We start from the raw sequence: 22607 nt of genomic DNA on the forward strand, positions 1-22607 counted from the left end.
ACCAAGCGAGGTGAAATCTGACGCATAGCAGAGGGAATGAGTGTGCACGCAAGTAGGAAATCAACTGCCGGATGGTGAAAAATACCTTAAATTATATGTTTTTTCTCATGAACTGAGTGTCTTATTAACATGGGGTTTGCGCTGGATTAATCTTTAAACTATTCCCCCAAAATTTTCTGCACAACATTTCTGAAGCAATAATAACACTAGTTTTCATTGCCTCCTGAAATAACCACTGCAAAATATAATGCAACAATCATTCTATCTAAAATGTACTAGTTCTCTTCCCTATTATTGTAAGTAATAAAATAATAAAAATGACTGAATGTAAACTGCGTCCTATTGAAAATTTGCTGTAAATATTTGAAAATGATCAGAACTATTTTGTAGGAACAGCGATTTTTTAAAGAGACCACCGCACTTACTTAGTGCTCACACTTGAATCATCTCCGTTCACTGGGTAGTGCAGCACGGGATTGGCCCACATTACCGAGGGGGTAAAAGTTTTACACAATGGCAAAGGTCCACTATAATGGAGAAATAGAGAGATTAAGGATGAAGTTCAGTTTGGAAACAAATCGAGTTACGAAATGTTGTGGATATAAAAAGAAAATGCAGGTACTTCACAGGAAATTAAATTTAGTGAAGAAGTCAGATAAGGACAACGTGACGGCAAGCATAACTGGCACTCGTATGAGCTTTAGTGAAAAATGATAGGGGATGTATAAGTACTTTAAGGCAGAAACAGGATCCAGGACGGACATTACGGGCACTATAAATGACCAAAGAGGATGTGAGGATTTAGAGAAGGCAAGTATTTAGTCAACAGTGTGTAAAGATAGTTGATTATAAGGATAATGTCCAGATAGAGGAGGTGACTAACACTAGCAAGTACTTAAATTTACCAAATAAAGATATTTATGAAATGATACAAAATTTGAAAACTGGAAAAAGAGTTAGAATTGATAATAGTCCTGGAGATGAAATAAAAGCAATGCATTGCGATATAGTAGGCCTACAACATCTGATTTGATTATTATTTATATGAAGGAGCTATACTAAATTAATGGGGGAGTTGCTATAGTAACCCCAGTATGAAGGAAATGGTGATAAAAAATAAAGCAGATAATTACTGGTCAGTCAGCTTGATGTGTTGCATCTAGGCTCTGGGACAGCATTCTTTCTGATTATATTAGACACGTTTGTGAAATTACTAATTGGTGTGTTAGAAGGCAGTTCCGGTTTAGGAAAAGTTATTCCAGAGAAGGTTAACTTGCAGGATTCCAGCAAGATACAACAGATATTTTAGATTCAGTACGTAAAATGGACTGGTTTGCTATTGACTTATCCAAGACCTTTGACAGGGTACATCATGAAAGATTATTGATAAAAGTGAGGGCTATTGGACTAGACAAGAGTGACTGGATGGGTGGCTAAATTTCTAGAAAATAGAACCCAGAAAATTAGACTAGGTGATGCGTTGTCCGGTCCAGTAATATTTAAGAGGGGGTCCTGCAGGGCGTACCTCTGTGTTTTCTTGTATAAATATAAAAAATACGAGTAAAGAACTAGAATTAGTTATAAGGATTTTTGAATATCATGTTATACTCTATGGAATAATAAATAAACAACTACAGAACGACCATGTACAAAGTTGTGAGATGGACAGCAGACAATGGTAAATCATAAATGGGATGATCAGTCAGGTTGCTTCACTAAGATGAAAAGTACCCTTTTAATTACTGTGTTGATGGGGTGACAGTAACTCATGGGGATCACTGTAAGTACATAGGTGTTAATATATCAAGAGATCTGCATTGGGGCAATCACATAAAAGCGATTGTAAATAAAGGTTACATATCTCTTCATATGGTTATGAGCTTTTAGGGGTTGTAGTAAGGATGTAAAGGAGAGGGGGTATAAGTCACTGGTAAGACCGCAATGAGAGTATGGTTCTAGTGTGTGGGATCCTCACCAGGTCTACTTGAGTAAAGACCTGGAAAAGATGAAAGGAAAGCAGGATGACGTCTTGTTTTGGGCGATTTCTAACTGAAGAGTAGTGTTACAAATATGTTGCAAACTTTGTGCTGGAAAGATTTGGGAGTAGGGAAATGAACAGCTTGTTTAAGCGAAGTGCCCCGAGATATCAGTGAAGAGAAGACATGGAATGGCATTAGCAGAGGAATAAGTTTGAGTAGAGTTATTCAAAGTAGAAAAGTTCATAATATGAGGAAAATGTTGTGTGACCACTGTTGAACGGCAGTGTACAGAGATCGGTGAAGCCGCAGAAGTCCTGGTTGTGTGATGTTGTTTAATTTTGGTATTGCCATCATTTTGGGTAAACAAAAAAATAGAAAAAGTTTATTTGAAGAATATATTGATAGTTGATCTTTTTTATTATTGTATGAAGATGAAGAATTACTGAACTAACTTGTATTATAATTTTATATTCTGTACATCAACAATTGTAATTTTTAAACGTGTTTGAAAAATGTAAAACGGTCTTTATTTTTGAGGCAACCTGTGCCGCACGTGCCAATTTTTGATTGTGAAAAATTGCTACATGTTTTGCAATCGAACTCTCTCGAACCTACCCTGCGGAAATCGGATGAGATGGGATTGGTCGGAATAACGTCTTTTCCAATTGGCGAAAACGGGATTCTAGAGAAATTCGGTGTCCTATTGGTTACTTGTGATCTGTCCATTTTGGGCCTTCTATCGGCTTCGCGTGTGATGCGTGTTGTCCACGTCCTTTCCATCTGACCGTCCTCGTGAGCGCTTGCGCTCGAGGGTTACCCCTCAAGGGGTCCTCAGCTTATCTTGGTAAGTGCTATTTCTATGCTTTTCTATTATGTTTGATTTTATTTAATTCCTTCTAGTGCTTCGGTATTTTCTCGTTTAATGTAACTTTCAATGATTTAAACTCAACGTGTCGGAGTTTGCTCTAGATTCCCGTCGTCACCACTTTCACTTTTCTGAATGACTGTGTTTTCGACAGACAGTCACCTGCATTTTGTTATTGACAATTTATTGTAATGCTGTATCATCTTACTATATTATACCTTGTGTTTTATAAATTTACTTAAGTATCTTGATTATGTCTTTATTTTGGTTTATTGGATTTATATATTTTGTTAATTTTAATATATTTGAGGTAAAGGGTGATTATTGTGAACCTCTTCTTCCCTATAACGTCATAACATCCCGCGAACCTTAATAGGGTTCCCAACACGTTCCACAATTCTTTCTGTGGTTGTCGTTGTTAGACCTGTAAGTTATGATTAGCTTGCGTATGTTTCAATTTCGCGTGTTTGATAAGTTAACCGTCTTATTTCCAAAGCTTAGATATGAAACGCCGGTACATTGATATTTTCCTATTTTATTTCTTCTTCTTCTTCTTCTCCCTATTATTATTATTATTATTATTATTATTATGTGTAGACACGCTTACCAGGTGCATCATTGATATCGGAGCGTGTGCTATGGAAGAAAGGGAGGTTGACGATAATCGTTCTTGGCCAAGTTTTGAAAATTTGATTTTTAAATCTTAATTTTGAATATGTTCCTCACATATTTTTAAAAGTTGTGAATGTTACGTGTGGATTCTTAATTCCTTTTTATTTGTTTTCCATGATTTTTGCTCGAGTTCTATACATCACGAGGAAGCTGCCTATTATTTCCGGATGAGGCAGTCGAATGTGTTATTCGTTTCGCGATGTGCAATCTGGGTTGCTGTGTTTCACCCTGTAATTAACGGTTGGAGGAAATGGTAAGTCACTATCTATAACAAATTCCTTCTGTTTCATTGTTAATTTTCATTAAATTTTCTTTGGTGGAAAGGCTTCTGCTGACCACGTGTTCTTTTGTAAAGTGATATCATCACATTGCGTGTGCCGTGTTGTGATTTAAGTCTTCGGTGATAAATTTCAATGTGTGTTTATTAACTTACTTCCTTCGAACCGTGTTCCGATCGCAACATCTTTGTGATCACCTGTTGCTTTGAACTTCCGGTATGTCATGAAATTATGTCAAGTAATGTACTTTCTTGTCTGCCTGCAGGTTACTTTTCTAACAGCTGGTGTGCTCATCTGGTGGAGACAGCTGGTTACTGACCTACCCCGAGTTTATGAGCGCACATCCATCTTATAAAATTACTCGTGGCGTAATCTTCTTGTTCTTCCAGATGACGTAAATTGTAGTGTTGATTGTCGTATTAATCGTCGTGTTCCGGTTAATTTTAGCATGGAGTCTCATTAGTTTTCTGAAATTTCTGTTTTCTTAAATTTTCGGCAATAATTTTGTGGTTAAGGTTCGTAATTTTTCGTCGGTCTTTTGATTGGTTTGCATTTCGTAGATTTCTTGTTTCGGCAAACTATTTTCAAACTTTCGTCACTTGTCACCTGTTGTGTTTTCTTTGGTATTATTTTTCGTCTGTGATCTTTTAAAATTAACCTTTGCGTCGTGTTTTGGGCTCAGTGAATATCTTTCTGGACATGTGTTGTGTTGTATTCGGTCTCCTACTGTACTTGAGTTCGTTGCCAAGTAGGTATGGGACTATTTGGGGCGGTTTCCAGCCAGTCACTAAATTCGCCAATCAGATTAGAGAGTATGGGATCTTTTAATCTGACTGAAAATGTCCTAGTTCGTTTATTGAGCGTTTCTATCATGTGTCTGTTTGCTTGTCACGTTATTTTTATTTACCCTTGTATTCCTATACTTGCTAGGGAATGTTCTACGAGGACTGGGATGGTCTCGTAGGGTGAAACGTGCTCACCATATTAATAGACCAGCGTCAGCTGAGGCCATTACGGCAAACTTGGACGGGTTGCGAACCTGCACTTGTGCTCATGGCAGTTTTGAAATCTGGTGTATCTGATACGAGATTCTTCTGTAATCTTTGGTCCAGTAGTAGATGACTAGATGGAGTATAGTGTCTATTGTAATTATGAATTGTGAATTGTGTAGTAGGAAGATTTTTCAAATGTTTATTTCGGTATCATTATGCTGAGCTATGAATTCCGGTTAAATTCGTTGTTGGTTTGTAGGTCATCAAGATTTTCCTTTCTGTTATTTTAAATTCGTCACAAGTGAGATGTTGAAGGTGTTACGATTTATCAAAATTCCACCAATTAAATGTCCATCGTTCTTGTCTTGTTCGATTTTCTCTGTGTTAAATTTTCGTTCGTTTTGGTTTCGTGTCTTCTAAATGTATTTACCCAGTTTGCGCGAGTATGGGATCCTGTGGACTGACTAAGTTTCTAAATTTCGTAGCCCTACTGTATCTGTTTTTCCACTTTTGTAAATATTGTAAATTCGAATGCCATTTGTGTTTGTCTTGGGTGCTTAAGGTGCTGAGAGGCCATTCCTCTCCTGGGAGTACGATATTGGTCCAAAGAATCTCATTGTTGTGTGATTAATTCAAGGGTTCTTGAGGACATATTCTGCCATTTGAGGTCATGTTCTGTCCTTTTATTTTTGTGCGTACTTCTTGATGTATGAGTCATCGCACGGGTGTGTTTGTGTGTGTGTACTTGTGATGCAGTGTGATGGAATCGGTAATATTGAGGTCGTGATGTGCCTTTTGTCATTGATTGGTACTGCTGATTCAGAGTCATCGCACTTGTGTTTCGTGAGTGTCCTTGTATCGTGTGTTGGAGGGCACATAGGCTCGTAGTCTTGCGTGTCATGCTGTAATCTGATATGCCCTGGTACGAAGGTGTTATTTGTGCTTTTTATTGCTTATATCAGCGAGTTTCATTGTTTCATTGGGATTTTCTCTTCGTCGGTAAAGTAATGTGATTTCAATTTTGTCTTCCAGGCTTAGTTCCTTTTTAATTTGTGTGACACGTAACACGTAATGTGAGTTTTATCTGTGTTAAAATTTTAATAGTGAGTACATGACATTGTAAATGAATAGTGACTTGCTAACCTCATTTATGGAATATTGTAGTAAAGTGCACCGAGATCGATAGCTGCAGTCGCTTAATTGCGGCAAGTATGCAGTATTCGGAAGATAGTGTGTTCGAACCCCATTGTCGGCAGCCCTGAAGATGGTTTTCGGTGGTTTCCCATTTTCACACCAGGCAAATGCTGGGGCTGTACCTAATTAAGGCCACGGCCGCTTCCTTCCCACTCCTAGCTCCTTCCTGTCCCATCGTCGCCATGAGACCTGTCTGTGCCGGTGCGACGTAAAACAACTTGTTACTTACTTGTAGTAAAGTGCAAGCTAACGTAATTAAGTAGTTATTTCCCTGTTTTGAGTTCCCTTGCAACATCCTGAATTTTTCCTTCTATTTTTTAATGTTGGGCAGTTAAGAATGCACACAGTAACTTAATTTAGGGGAAAATTTTACAGAGGGTATTGTAGTATATGCAGTGCCAAAAGGGTAAGATTGTATATATGTAGTACTTCAGTTTATGAAGGTCTAGTTTCGGTAGTTTATTACTTGGAGGATGCTTTCTCTTGTATGCTGACCTGTCAAACCTGTAGTGCTTGGAGAGGTGAATTGACTGAATGGTAATGTGTCCTGTTATATCCTCAGTAACATGAATGTTAAAATGTATTTTCCTTGTGAATTTTCTTTATTTTTCAACACTTTTATTTTGAAATTTTGAAATACCGCTTGCCAGTGGGGGCTGGGGCATCTCTTGATCTATGGGAGGGTACCTCCCTAAGGAGATTCAGTTATTATTTATTTAAAGAAAAACCTACCCTTGAACTCAGCTACATTCAAGTTCTTCTGTAATTTTGGCCGATGGCCTTATTTCTTCAGTTCGACGTTTCTGCTGTGTGTGCTTATGTTCCAGTGACCGCGATACTGTGGTCCTTCTTCCAAATGATGGTGCCTGTTTGGAGGCTGCTATGTACCTATTGGCCTAATATCCGACGCTGGAATGGGCAGCTGTTCCTAAGAGTGGCAGTTGGCAGTACTGCGCCACACTCCTCTGCCTGTTATAAGTCAGTTCACTGCTCGAGAGAGCTGAAAAGAAGCTTCGCTGGTAACCTCAGTGGGACTGAACGTGTGTGTAGGTCGTTGGCATCGGAAGTGGTCAGCGCCTTCATTAATCAGCGATACCGGTGGTCACCTTGTGACTCTTCGGCCTGTATGGACGTTCCTGGAGGGAACGAATATATTGTAGTGTCAAGTGTCGGATAGGATGTGTGGACACAATTCCCCTCAGTAAAAGTTAAAATATATTTGTTTCGAGCGTAGCTCGAGTTTAAAGGGGAGAAATGTGACCATTGTTGAACGGCACTGTAGAGAGGTCGACGAAGCCGCAGAAATCCTGGTCGTGTGATGTTATTTAATTTTGGTATTGTCATCATTTTTTGTAAAAAAAGAACATTTAAAGACTGAAGAATTTATGTGAATTAGAAAAATTTTATTTGAAGAATATATTGATAGTTGATCTTTTTTATTATTGTATGAAGAGGAAGAACTATTGAATTAAACTGTATTATAATTTTATATCCTTTATATCAGGAATTGTAATTTTTCAATGCGTTTGAAAAATTTAAAAGGGTCTTTATTTTTGAGGCAACCTGTGCCGCACGTGTAAATTTTCGATTATGAAATTGCTACATGTTTTGCAATCGAACTCTCTCGAACTTACCCTGAGGAAATCGGATGAGTTGGGATTGGTCGGAATAACGCCCTTTCCAATTGGCGAAAGCGGGAATCTAGAGAAATTCGGTGTCTCATTGGTTACATGTGATCTGTCCATTTTTGGCCTTCTGCCGGCTTCACGTGTGATGCGTGTTGTCCGCGTCTCTTCCATTTAACCCTCCTCGTGAGCGCTTGAGCTCGAGGACTACGCCTCCAGGGGTCCTCAGCTTATCTTGGAAAATGCAATTTCCATGCTTTTTCTATTATGTTTGATTTTATTTAATTACTTCTAGTGCTTCGGTATTTTCTCGTTTAATGTAACTTTCAATGATTTAAATTCAACGTGTCAGAGTTTGCTCTAGATTCCCGTCGTCACCAATTTCACTTTTCTGAATGACTGTGTTTTCGATAGACAGTCACCTACATTTTGTTATTGACTATTTATTGCAATTCTGTATCATCTTACTATGTTAAACCTTGTGTTATACAAATTTACTTAAGTATCTCGATTATGTATTTTGGTTTATTGGATTTATGTATTTTGTTCATTTTAATATATGTGGGCTAAAGGGTGATTATTGTGAACCTCTTCTTCCCTATGACGTCATACCTTCCCACGGACCTTAACAGGGTCCCCAACACGTTCCACTATGTTATGATTACCTTGCATATGTTTCGATTTTGCGTGATGGACGGACGGACGGACGGACGGATGGATGGATGGATGGATGGATGGATGGATGGATGGATGGATGGATGGATGGATGGATGGATGGATGGATGGATGGATCATCTTTGTTCTTTCCTTCCAATCTTCTCTTTACTCTGTAGTGCACTGATAGCTTTTTCACTAGGGTTATACACAAGAAGAAGAGAAACAAACCATAGTTTAAAGGATGATTATTTTAATGAACTTTAAGCATTCTTTTGTATTTTCTACAGGGAGGATGAAAATTCCGGGTCCTGGAACTTATGCCCCCGAGAAATGTCCCCGCATGAAGGAGCAACGACCACCAGCATACAGCATGGCTAGTCGTACGCCCCTTCGTAAACACGATCAAACACCAGGTCCAAACAGATATGAAATACCTACATACCTGGGACCCAAGGTACCCACTAAACCAGCATCAGCAGCATATACAATGTAAGTTCACTTCCCCTCTTTAGAACAGAGATATTTTCATAATAAGGAAAAGTCTAGTTCATACATGATAAGGCAGAAGTCACTTTATCCTCCAACAAATTTGTAGATATTATTGTAAATACTATTTATAAATAGGATACAATGAGAAAAAGTGAACCCTAGTTGCATCTTTAAGCATGGCTCACTAGCCACCGTCCAAAGCACCCTATTTCACCAGGGCGCCTGGTTGAGTTTTAGCACTATTTAAAAAAATAGCAAGAATAAGTTTTATTGTATGTTATTTTTCTTGTTTAATTTGTAATTCATAATAATTAATACTGATATATCAAGCAAGTTGGCCATGTGGTTGGGGCCATGCAGCTGTTAGCTTGCATTCGGCAGATAGTGACTTTGAACCCCACTGTTAGCAACCTCTGAACAAAACAGGAAATACGTGATTCTTAACTTTTAAATGAGATTCCAAATACCAATTTTCACGTCAATAAAATCTTCAGTTTTTGAGATATCAGTATCCGAATAAAAAGAATTCAACCCCTTTTGCAGTCCTTTTTATTCCTGTTTAGAGATTTTTCTGAAAACAAAAAATACATGTTTCTTTATTTATAAAAGAGATTTATAAAAGAGATTTCTAATATCAACCAATCTTCATGTCTGTAACACTTTCAGGTTTTTGTGATATAAGTATCCTCATAAAAAGAAAATAATTCAGCTCCTTTTTCATCGCCCCTCAAGTTTATCCCCCCGAAAGGAATATATTTTTCTTCATTTTTAAAGGAAATTCCAAATAACAATTTTCACATCTACATCTTCACATTTTGAGATTTAAGCATACAAAGAATTAAACTCACTTTTCAATTCTTTCTTCCTCCCGCCCTTAAGTGCGTTTTCCAAAAACAAAAGACTACACATTTCTTTATTTGAAAAGAAGTTTACAAATACCAATTGTCACGTCCGTAATGTCTTCATTACTTGATATGAAACTATCTTCATAAAACGAATTCAAATCTTTCTTCATTTCTATTCATCACCCATCACTCCTTAAGTAGATTTTCCAAAAACAAAAAATACATGCATCTTTCACTTCAAAAAAGATTCCAAATACAAATTTTCATGTCTGTAACATCTTCATTTTTGAGATATAAGTATACTTCATAAAATATTTCTACCCCTTTTTCAGTCCTTTTTACAAATCCACTTTAGCGAATTTTTCAAAAACAAAAAAGTGTTTATATTTAAAAGAATAAAAATAGCAATGTTCATGTCAGTGACTTGTTATGCTCATTTTAAAAATTCGCCCCCTTTTTCACCTCCCCTTCAGTAGATTATACAGAAACAAATTATGAGTGTTTCTTTACTTTTACGGGGGATTCCAAGTACCAATTTTCACGTCTGTTATTCGTAACGTTTTTGAGATATAGTGTAGATATACTCATTTTTAAAATTTACCACCGGGCTGAATGGCTCAGATGGTTGAGGCGCCGGGCTTCTGACTCCAACCTGGCAATTTCGATCCTGACTCAGTCCGGTGGTATCTGAAGGGGCTCAAATACATCAGCCTTGTGTCGGTAGATTTACTGGGATATAAAAGAACTCCTACGGGACAACATTACAGCATCTCGGCGTCTCCGAAAACACTACAAGTTTATTATTATTATTATTATTATTATTATTATTATTATTATTATTATTATTATTATTATTATTAAAAATTCACCCCCTTCGAACTCCTGTTCACTCCCGCTTGAGTGGATTTTCAAAAAACAAAAATATACATGTACTTTAATTTTTAAAGGAAATTCCATATACCAATTTTCATGTCTATACCATCTTCAGTTTTTTATATATAAGTATCCTAATTCGAGGTATTCAACCTCTTTTCCACTTTTTACTCACCTTATGGTGATTTTCCTAGAACATAAAAATACGTGTTTATTTTTAAAGATGATATACAATATCGCTACCAATTTTTACGCCTGTAAACTGTTAAATTTTCGAGATATAGATATACTCATATAAACAAATAAACCCTCCTCCCTTTTCATCCCCTTAGCGATGGAATATCCACAAATCCTCCTTTGGTGAGCACTTACACTGCAATATAAATGTACCCCACAATTTAATTTCTTAATGTCCAGTAGTTTTGGCAGAGCGATGATGATAAAATTGGTTCTGTAGAAAAATATCTGTATAGAGAGGTGTCCGCTGAGTAAAGGTGTCCGTTAGAGCGGGTTCGACTGTATTCCTATGGAATTTTATCAAATAATAATACAGTATTAAAAAGTTAATTTTAATATTAAAATATGTATTTTCTTCATGAATATGCATGTTCTTAATGCGCCGTTCACGCGTCCAGGACGAGTCGCGTAGATTCAGGCTAGCTCGAATATAATATTAATTTCTAAATAAATCGGATTTCTGGGCTATGGGTTCCGCATCGAGAGATCACCGGGATATGTTGTCAGCTTAACCTAACCCTCGTAACGGACGTCTCCTGTTCGATCTCTGGTTAGTATGCGCATGACTTACTCTAATCCTTAACCAACAATCACTTAAAACTAAACACTTAACCTAGGAAGTCATTGAGAGAGTAATTAAGTTTTATATAATATTTATTAATAATAAAGAAAAAGTCTTAGGAAGTGAATTAAGTACTTTGAATGTTATGTTCAAGGATAAATAATAAACCACTGACTTCATGTCCCATCAATTAAGCTTAAAATGTTGTCGAATTAGAGGCCTACGACTAAATAAAAAGAATAAAATATGTTTACAGTATTTACAATCTTGATTGGGAGTTATGAAAATGTGTCTGACGCAAGTACTTTGACTTGATTAAGTCAAGACTAGAAATTAAAATCACGCTCTCATCTTTCCTTAAGCGTTGCATGAAATGCATCCTAAACACTTACTTGTTTTTACAAAAATGTTATCTAATCACATCATAGCGCGATAGATTCATTTGACCATAGCTGTTCATAATTATCAGTACCATTTGCTATCAGGAAATGTTTTCTTAATTATTACATATATTTAACATTTTTCACTAGAAAAACTTCAATCACTTCAAAACTCTTGGTATTATGGAGAGAAAGATAATTCATTAAGTCATTACTTCTTTTAAAATAACATGATCGCAATGTCATGACCTATATTTACTCAAATTGTACACTCAAATAAATACACGGACTGACAGTGACAATGCAACACTAAGGAGGAGTGGTTCGAAAGGGATGAAAGTTGGGGAAAAACAGAGACGGCACGGATGAATAATTGATGTTTATTTCAAACCGATATGCAGGTTACACAATGCGCACGGCATCGACCCAGTAGGATGTAGGACCACTGCGAGCGGCGATGCACGCAGAAACACGTCGAGGTACAGAGTCAATAAGAGTGCGGATGGTGTCCTGAGGGATGGTTCTCCATTCTCTGTCAACCATTTGCCACAGTTGGTCGTCCGTACGAGGCTGGGGCAGAGTTTGCAAACGGCGTCCAATGAGATCCCACACGTGTTCGATTGGTGAGAGATCCGGAGAGTACGCTGGCCACGAAAGAATCTGTACACCTCGTAGAGCCTGTTGGGAGATGCGAGCAGTGTGTGGGCGGGCATTATCCTGCTGAAACAGAGCATTGGGCAGCCCCTGAAGGTACGGGAGTGCCACCGGCCGCAGCACATGCTGCACGTAGCGGTGGGCATTTAACGTGCCTTGAATACGCACTAGAGGTGACGTGGAATCATACGCAATAGCGCCCCAAACCATGATGCCGCGTTGTCTAGCGGTAGGGCGCTCCACAGTTACTGCCGGATTTGACCTTTCTCCACGCCGACGCCACACTCGTCTGCGGTGACTATCACTGACAGAACAGAAGCGTGACTCATCGGAGAACACGACGTTCCGCCATTCCCTCATCCAAGTCGCTCTAGCCCGGCACCATGCCAGGCGTGCACGTCTATGCTGTGGAGTCAATGGTAGTCTTCTGAGCGGACGCCGGGAGTGCAGGCCTCCTTCAACCAATCGACGGGAAATTGTTCTGGTCGATATTGGAACAGCCAGGGTGTCTTGCACATGCTGAAGAATGGCGGTTGACGTGGCGTGCGGGGCTGCCACCGCTTGGCGGCGGATGCGCCGATCCTCGCGTGCTGACGTCACTCGGGCTGCGCCTGGACCCCTCGCACGTGCCACATGTCCCTGCGCCAACCATCTTCGTCACAGGCGCTGCAACGTGGACACATCCCTATGGGTATCGGCTGCGATTTGACGAAGCGACCAACCTGCCCTTCTCAGCCCGATCACCATACCCCTCGTAAAGTCGTCTGTCTGCTGGAAATGCCTCCGTTGACGGCGGCCTGGCATTCTTAGCTATACACGTGTCCTGTGGCACACGACAACACGTTCTACAATGACTGTCGGCTGAGAAATCACGGTACGAAGTGGGCCATTCGCCAACGCCGTGTCCCATTTATCGTTCGCTACGTGCGCAGCACAGCGCCGCATTTCACATCATGAGCATACCTCAGTGACGTCAGTCTACCCTGCAATTGGCATAAAGTTCTGACCACTCCTTCTTGGTGTTGCATTTGCTCTGTCAGTCAGTGTATTAACTTCAAAAATTTAATTAAGTGCCCATATTATAATCATATGTGATCCGTTGCTGTGTTATCATTCATATCTGACCACTAATTAACTAGATTCTGCTGGATATCAAGTGATCTAGCTGGTAAGAAGACTCTGCCAAGTACTACTAGCCTTCAATTATGGAGAGAAGTTACCAGTGATATCGATTAATGCGATTAAATAAGCTCCTTAGTTTTCTTTATCTGGATGAGAATATTTGTGGTGAGGAGAAATCGTATAAATATAGGCTACGTTTGTGTTACTCTTCCTATCTGGAATTATTTGATGATCCAATAGGTAGGTGTCAACATAGGAACGTTATCTAGATAGTAACTATATATGGCTTGTTGAAGGACTAACAGACATTTGAGAACTAATTATAACCATTCTCCATCTCAAATTACGTAAATTAAACTACTATTGTCGCTGAAATAATCTACACTTTCATTTAAGACGAAACAATAATCATCACCAACACTATTTATCATAACCTTCTACCATTCTTCACATATAAATTACTCATTTCACATTGTACATCTCATGTTTCACTCCACGTTACAATAATTGTATTAATTCATCTCGATTTAACGCTTGTTATTCCGTCATCATTAGTCATCCATCTGATTATTTCATTCTGTTCTCAATCTATTTAATAATTGAATGGGTGAAAACCATAACGGTATAAGTGACATTTCTTTAAAAAATGAGTTAAATGCAGGATGTAACTCCAGGAGGATGTATCCTTTCACCAACCAGGGGATACAAGTGATAGCGGTAATATTCTGCGCTCTAGTGATGGGTGGTATAACTACAAATACCATGCTTTATATGAGTGTTGAAGATGTTTAAATGTCTTTTTCTCTGAATGACCAGAATGTTACTTATACCGTTATGGTTTTCACCCATTCAATTCAATAAAAGATCTCCATATATCTTCCTACGACATTATTACATCTTATATACGATCTCATTCCATCCTAGCTTAATAGTACATGCCCTAACATAAGCCTAATGTTCAGCACAATGTCGCATTATAATAACAATTAAGCTAACTTAACCTCTTCTCATATAACATTGACAGCATTGCGAACGGCAAATTAAATTATCACTGGGTAACCACTTCCTACAGTAATGGATTTATTATTCATGGTAGATGGATACCTAATAACCTCTAACGTCATTACTCTGGTTGTTTTTTCAGCAACAACACTTCTTTGGACAAGTTAAAGAGCACTTCGTTTATCATAAAGAAATACATAGAGTATAGAATGGCATTTTCCAAAAACAAATATTATTTACAATACTCACGTGAGCACTGGCTAATGACTTATCTTTCCTCCTGCTCCATCGTTGTTGGCATATGTCCCGCTGACTAGGACATGCTGCGTTTGGGTTCACGGCATCCTCTCATCCTTTCGGAAACATCTGGGACGGTCGTAGGTCATCGCCGATCATCGTGGACTGGATTTGTCAACTCGTGCCGCCATAGCCTATGTAGCTCTTGCCTCTGCTTCTTAGTCCATGATGACTCTGGTCTCTTGCGCGGTTGGAACAGAAAAGTACGTCAATATGGTTAATTTCATCATCTTACGGACACAGCCTGCTACGTACTATTGCTAATTTGTGACTACCGCTTCTTAAAATGATCTCTTATAATGTTTTAATGATTTTCAAGATGTCTAGTAAGGCTTCACTCTGACTGTAATATGACGTTTTCTATGTCTTGCGCGACCGTTATTTTTATTATTCAGCTTTCCAAAATTAAACTTTAGCGTTTGATACGTCGCCTTGCTGGGATCTTGTGATGTACCGGTAGTAATGCAGAAGTTCTCCGGTCCGCCTGTACAATTTTAATTCTACAGAGTTAAATAAATCTTTTATCGCCGATGTCTCGCGATGTTCCCATAGACGATTATTATTATTTGTAGTGTTACTCTTCCTTCCTCAGGACTAGTCTTCTTCCAATATATTCACGTAGAATTCTGCTAATGTGTCTCCAGTGAAGTCGAATGTTATTTTTTCAATAATACATTTTAATAATACTCTGATGTCTTTCTTTCTCACCACCTTCTATATTCCATTCCCCTCAAGTGCCTGATGAAGACATCATTCTTTAAAATTTAGGAATACTTTGACATTTATCTCTGACGTTCTCATTGTTTAGACACCACTTTCGTTCCAAACAATACTCACTACGAATAGTGAAATGGCACATTAATATAACATGGTTTTGTAATGACAAAAATAACTTGCAGCTTCACAGAATTAGCCATATTTTTGAGCAGTAACCATTTCTTTCATTGTCTATACAGCCAATTTATCTTTCTCCATCAGACTTTAAAGAAATAATATTTCAGTGCTTGCATTGTTATAGGGGATCTGTACAACTTTATCAACCACATGTTACATAATACACAACATAAAACAGATTTTGAATTTTAACTTTCCATTCTTTCTTGATATTGTCCTAAAATTTAATTTAATAGGAGTTGTATCATGGCTGAGAAATGATATAATGGATGCAGAAATATTATCACGGAACTGGAGGGTGTATCGTGGATATAGGATAGGAATGGTAGGAGGGGGAGTATTCATTCTGCTGAAAGAAGAATTTGTAAGCTACGAAAAATTTAAGGATGAAAAACATGACATTCTTGGTGTAAGGCTCTTCTCTAAAGATAATAGGCAACTTGATGTCTTTGGAGTGTACAGACCGGGAAAGGGTAGCGCTGACGCTGGTTCAGAATTATTTGATAATCAGCTATGTTGGAAATGATATGGAAAGGAATCTGATAGTAGCAGGTGATCTCAATTTACCAAATGTCAATTGGGAAGGTAAGGCGAACGACAGGAAGCATGACCAACAAATGGCAAATAAGTGATTATGGGAAGGGCACCTGATTCAGAAAGTGATGGAACCAACTAGAGGGAAGAATATTTTGGATGTGGTGCTGATAAAACCAGATGAACTCTATAGAGAAACCGAAGTAATAGATGGCATTAGTGATCACGAAGCTGTTTTCATCGTAGTTAAAAATAAATGTGAAAGAAAGGAAGATATTAAAATTAGGACTATTAGGCAGTACCATATGGCTGATAAAACAGGCATGAGGGAGTTTTAAAAAGTAACTATGATCGATGGAAAACGGTAAATAAAAATGTAAACAGACTCTGGGATGGGTTTAAAGCAATCGTTGCGGGATGTGAAGATAGGTTCGTTCCTATAAAGGTAGTAAGGAATGGTAAGGGTCCACTATATTATAACAGAGAAGTAAAGAGACTGGAAAGAAATAGAGTTAGAAATGGTTATGGAAGTAAGGAGAAATTGAAGGAACTTACTAGGAAATTGAATCTAGCAAAGAAGTGAGCTAAGGATAACATGATGGCAATCATAATTGGTGGTCATACAAATTTTAGTGAAAAGTGGCAGGGTATGTATAAGTACTTTATGGCAGAAACAGGTTCTAAGAAGGACATTCCAGGAATCATAAATGAAAAAGGCGAGTGCGTTTGCGAGGATCTTCAAAAGGCAGAAGTATTCAATCAGCAGTATGTAAAGATTGTTGGTTACAAGGATGATGTCCAGATATGGGATGTGATTAATAATAGAGAATTATTAAAATTTACCTATAATAACAATGACATTTACATAAGGTACAAAAGTTGAAAACTAGAAAAACAGCTGGAATTGATAAGATTTCTGGGGACATACTAAAGGCAGTTGTAATCGAGCTAGCGAAGCGAGAGGTTGTATTGTGCAGTGAGTGCTGAGTGAGAAGTATGAATATTGCTATAGACCAATATCGCGCGGTCATAGGTTGATGGCACGGGCGAGTGAAGTGTGTGTGTACGCCAAGTGATAAGGTGCATTTACGAAAATCTGGGCTTGAGGGAACTATGATGGTGGCAGCAGTGGTGGTAATTCTTCTGATAATAGGAGGCATAGAAATGAACCCTGGACCAACGGGTTCATTGAGCTGGGAGGACATAGATAAGATTAGGGAAATAGTCAGAGATGCTTGCCAGTTTGAGCAAACGAGGGAGTTAATTCGGGAGCTGAGAAATGATATGACAGAAATGAAAGACTGTATAAAGGAAGAGAGAAGAATTATGATAGAAAAGGTGGTGGAAAACTCCAGGGAAATAGAATTATTGAAGTCGAATATGAAGGAGATTGAAGGAGAAACTGATAAATTAAAGTGGCAACAGAAAATGACTATCCACGACGCAAAGAGGAAAAATATTTTCATATACGGCATCCCAGAGAAGGAAAAGGAGGATTTGAATGATCTAACGAATAAAGTGTTGGATATCATAAATAACCATATAAAGATAAATTGTAAAGAAGAAGATATTGATGAAATGTATAGGCTGGGGAGAGTCAAAGGGAAAAGACCTATTAAGGTTAAGTTGATTTCTGCTTTGAAGGCGAACAAAATTATCCTCAATGGGGAGAACTTGAAAGGAGAAAGGATTTGGGTAAGAAGAGATATGGATAAAGAGACAATCATGGAACAGAGAGTCTTGCGACTTCACCTAGTAAAAGCTAGGAACTATGGATTAAAAGCATACATAAGAGGCAAACGTCTTATAGTAGGTGACAGTAACTGGCCGCGTATCTGGTCAATTACACAGCTACGAGAAATGGATAGACAGTTGAGTTCATCACACCAGGAAGTGCAACGGCCTGTAGAGGAAGGAATGTGCCAGTCAGCTGCCTGTACAGTGGCTGATAACTTACAATCTGATGACAACAGCGATCTGCATACTCTACAGAGGAACAGAAGACGGCAGAGTGACGAACACCTAGTGGAGGAGGATGGACAACCAGCTGACTGTCGAGTCGACACGAATCCAGGAAGCAGCGGCACACCTGATTACAGAACCAAGACTCTGGCTGGGAAAGGTAAATCCTTGAGTGTAATAGACTTATGGATTATAAAGGGCAAAGGACAGAAAGACAATTTAGACAAAGAAATAGTTACTTCACCAGAGGGTAGTATTATAGAAATGGAGAAAAATAGAATAACTAGAAGTAAGATAAGCAACTCGTCTGAGAGTAAAAGTAAGAAATAACTAGAATGGAATATTGGTATGGTCAACATTGAAGGTTTCTTCTGCAAGTTAGGAAATGAACAGGTGAAATTGTTAATGTCAGAAATGCACATCATTACCTTTGTTGAGAGTTGGATAGCACCGGGATATGAAGTACATATTGAAGGTTTTAAAACGTATAGTAAGGCAAGGGGCAGGAATGCTCGTAAAGGTAGATATCCGGTGGTATTCGAACCTTGATAAGGGAAGAAATAAAGGAGAAATTTGAAATAATAGAAACAGATATTGAAGAAATACTTTGGGTGAAAACAAGGGTAAAACAGAACAGGGAGGTTAATCTATGTTTCGGTTTTGTATACAATCCTCCCGAGGACTCCACATTGGCAAACAAGGAATTCTTCACAGAATTAGCTCTAGAAGTAAACAAATTAAGGAATATATATGAAGACATAGGTACTGTAATAATGGGGGACTTTAATGCGAGGATTGCAGACTTAAAACCAATTTATAGTAAAGAGGCTGAGGAAATAATAATTGGAAAAAGAATTAGTCAAGTTAAAGTTTACAATAACTATGGTGGAAAACTGTTAGAAATATGTGGTACAGAAGAACTCTATATTTTAAATGGGTGGTGGCCAAGAGATGAAGTTGGTAATTTAACGTTTATAACAGAATTGGGTGGTAGTGCAATTGACCTAGTATTATGTTCTCGGGAGGCATTACCACTCATTAAGAGGATAAATGTTAAAGGTTGGGGAGAATCGCATCACTTACCTATAATTATTAATATGGTAAGCACGGAAGAGAATACTGGGGGGAATTGTATAAATAATATTAAAGAGAGGCCAGTGACAAAATATATATGGAGAGAAGACCTCAGCGCAGAATTCAAGGAATATTTTGAAGGTAGGTCCTTTGAAATTATCAAGATAGGAATAAAGTCCGCGGTGGAAGATAATAAAATAGACGAGGCGATAAACATAAGATGCGGGCTCGGGATGTAAGAATACAAAGAAATAGTGGGTGGTACAATGAAGAATGCAGACAAAAAACAGAAGTAATGAAAGCACTACACACATTCAGAAAAATAGGCGGGCAGGAACCATTCTGCATGCTGCATTCTGTAGCAAAAGAAAAGAGTATAAAGAATTATTGGTAAGAACTAAAGTTTTGTGGCAGAAGAAACAAACTGACAACTTAAACAGAGAGGCTCTGAATAATAATACTAAGAAAGTATGGCTTAGTAAAACTAAAATTTGTAATGATAGAAAAAATATAACCCAGGTAAATATAAGCCATAGAGAATGGATAAATTACTTTAGTAAACTATTAAGTGGTGAAGATAGTTGGAAACAGGATGTTCAGAAGAGGGCAATCTCGAGAGGGTTGCGGTGCTCCCTGTCCGATTTAGATAAGGAAATTTCAGCCGCTGAAGTAAAAGAAATATTAGAGAAAGCGAGGAAAGGGAAAGCAGGAGCAATTTCAGGAATAAACAATGAATTCTGGAAGGAAGGAAGCAAGCAAAAATAGCTTTATCCTAGCTAGTATAGTCAAAATATTTAACACGATCTTCGAGGGAGCAAGATTCCCTAAATCATGGCAAGAAGGTATAATTTGTCCGTATACAAGAATCGTGGAGAGAGATCTAACCCAAGTAACTATAGAGGGATTACATTGCTAGATTCTTTAAGCAAGATATACACAGGGATATTGGAAAAAACATTAATGAATTGGGCAGCGGAGTACTCGATCCTGTCGAGATTACAAGCAGGATTCAGAAAGGAAATGAGGACTAGTGACAATATAATGATAGTTTAAACAATATTAGATAAATATATCAAAAAGAAAAGAGGCAAGTTGTACATTGCCGTAATTGATTTAGAAAAGGCTTTTGATTCGGTGAGTAGAAAAGCTGTTGCCCTTAAGTTGGGGCAGATCGGAGTATCAGCTAAAATTATAAGAGCAATTGATAAAATATATTCGGAATTTAAATGTTCAGTCAAAGTTAAGAATGGTTTAGTAGTACGATATTTTCCACTCGAAAGAATTTAAGAAAGGAGCTTCTCCATGTCTTGAGTGCCAAGATATTCCAGGCCTAATCTTTGCGGACGATATCATTCTACTTGCATTAACACCCAGCAAGATGCAAAATAGTATTAATGAGGTAGAGAACTACTTGAAAGAGTGGAATTTAAAGGTTAACCCACAGAAAACAAGAGTAATGGTCTGTGAAAGGGATGTTAAGCATTCTAAGAGTGAACAGTGGTGGTTGGGTAGGACAAAGTTAGAAGTGGTCAAAAAAATCGAATACTTAGGGACGATTATAAGTAGTAATAGAAACTGGTCTGACCAAATAAAAAGATCAAAATGAGGGAATAAGTGCCTTGGCTAGTAGCAAAATATTAGATAAAAAGATGCCTAACGTAGAATACGAAATCCAAGAAAACATATTTAATGCAATAGTTAAAGCTAAAGTACTGTATGGATCAGAAATTTGGGGAATAGATCAGGGAATTGTAGCATTAGATGTAATCGTTAGCAAATTTGCCAAAATAATTATGGGACTACCTAACTGTACTGCAAACAGTGGAGTAAGAATGATGTGTGAAGGGGTGAGTATGCGAGCTGAGATTGCTAAGCGAATAGTCAAGTATTGGTTAAGATTAAAGACTGGGGGAGGTGGTGAAATATTAGGCTTAGCCTACCATCACCAAATGAAAGATTTAAACGAAGGCTACTGGGTGGATGGGGCGAGGAATCTTCTAGAGTACATAGGAATGGGATCATACTGGGTGACTAATATTGAAAGGGATGACAAGAGATTGCATAAGAAAGTAGTTCAAAGAGTGAAAGATATAGAAAGACAACGAAAATAAATGTATTTTATGTAATTCAAATATGGAAGTGGCTCATTTGATTAAGGACTGCAAAGAAACAAGAAACATTAGAGAGAAATACATAGAAAGGAAAGAATTGGATAAAATTCTAAATGAAAATGAACTGTACACACTCTCAAGTCTATTAAACAGAGAATGGAAGAAACCGGGAAAGATAGCCAAATTATTTAATATTATGAGAGGTATGTAGTTACGTTCAAAGATATATGTAAGTAACTATTAATAAATATGTCTCTGGTAGTAAATTATAATTGAATATGGCACAAGTTACAAGAGAGTAACAGTTCGAAATTGAACAGAACCAGTAACATGTGATAGTGATGGATGCGATGATCGGACGGTCTCTCCCCCGTATTGGTGGCCATCCTTGGATGGGGGGGGGGGGGGAATTGGGTAATGTCCGTTCATTGTTTTCAATCGGTCGTGTGGAATTAATATATTCGATTTATTCACAGATATGGAACATTATATAGTATAACCCACTAATAAGTAAGGGCGACAATAATTATAAGTTTAGTATTATGTTTCGTTTTTTATATTTGCTCAGTTTTGTTCCTTTGTTCCTTAGGTATTGCATATTTCTAATTAGTAGTTTCAATTCATTGATATGTAATCCGTACTGTATATATTCTAATGAGGTTGTTGGTTGTTTGTCTGCCCGTTTTATTTTAGTTTGGTTTTGTTAGTTTGTTTTTGGCTGCTGACGTACAGTAGAGTTGGAAGAGGGGGAGATAGGCCTGACCTATCTCAAGTTAAAGTGTTGATTCGGTACGTCTGCACATGTAGAGTAGAGTAAAGTAGTGAATAGTGTTAGGTTAGAGGAAGTAAGTTGTCAATGAGACAGTGAAAAATGCGCCGAGTTATGGAATCCGTCTCGGCAGTGAAATCCTACATGTAGAGCTAGGCAATCCGCACACATGTGGGCTGTTACAGGAAGGAGTGGTGAGGAAATAACATTGACAGCTTAAAGGGTCTATGAGGTATCGGTTTCCGAGCCTCATGAGACATGTCTGGTCGTGACAACCCAGGGAAGGGTGGTGGCAGTTCCTTACCAGGGGTGATGTCGCGGCCAGACAGATTTAGGATAGAGCTAGTATATATTTATGTAGTAAAGTATTTAGTTTAGTTAGGTGGTGCGTTGCATGTGGATCTGGCGATCCGCCCATGTGCAAGATGCTACATAGTAGATTTAGAAGTAGTTAAGTAGTAAGTAGTTAGTGCCTAGCTATAAATAGTCTGTGAAGGTTTATTTTGAATTGCATATTGGAACATTGTAACTGGGCGAAAG

The 22607-nt window shown here is 38.0% G+C and overlaps 1 protein-coding gene across 1 annotated transcript in view; it reads left to right on the forward strand.

Moving 5' to 3' along the window:
- Positions 1–22607, forward strand: part of LOC136874485 (ciliary microtubule associated protein 1A-like) — an 87309-nt gene that overhangs the window by 54937 nt on the left and 9765 nt on the right. Inside the window, exon 3 of the mRNA XM_067148112.1 lies at positions 8550–8751. Within this exon, the coding sequence (XP_067004213.1) occupies positions 8550–8751 (202 nt within the window). The remainder of the gene's footprint in view (positions 1–8549; positions 8752–22607) is intronic.

The sequence above is a fragment of the Anabrus simplex genome, chromosome 5 (genome assembly GCF_040414725.1).
Source record: "Anabrus simplex isolate iqAnaSimp1 chromosome 5, ASM4041472v1, whole genome shotgun sequence".
NCBI lineage: Eukaryota > Metazoa > Arthropoda > Insecta > Orthoptera > Tettigoniidae > Anabrus > Anabrus simplex.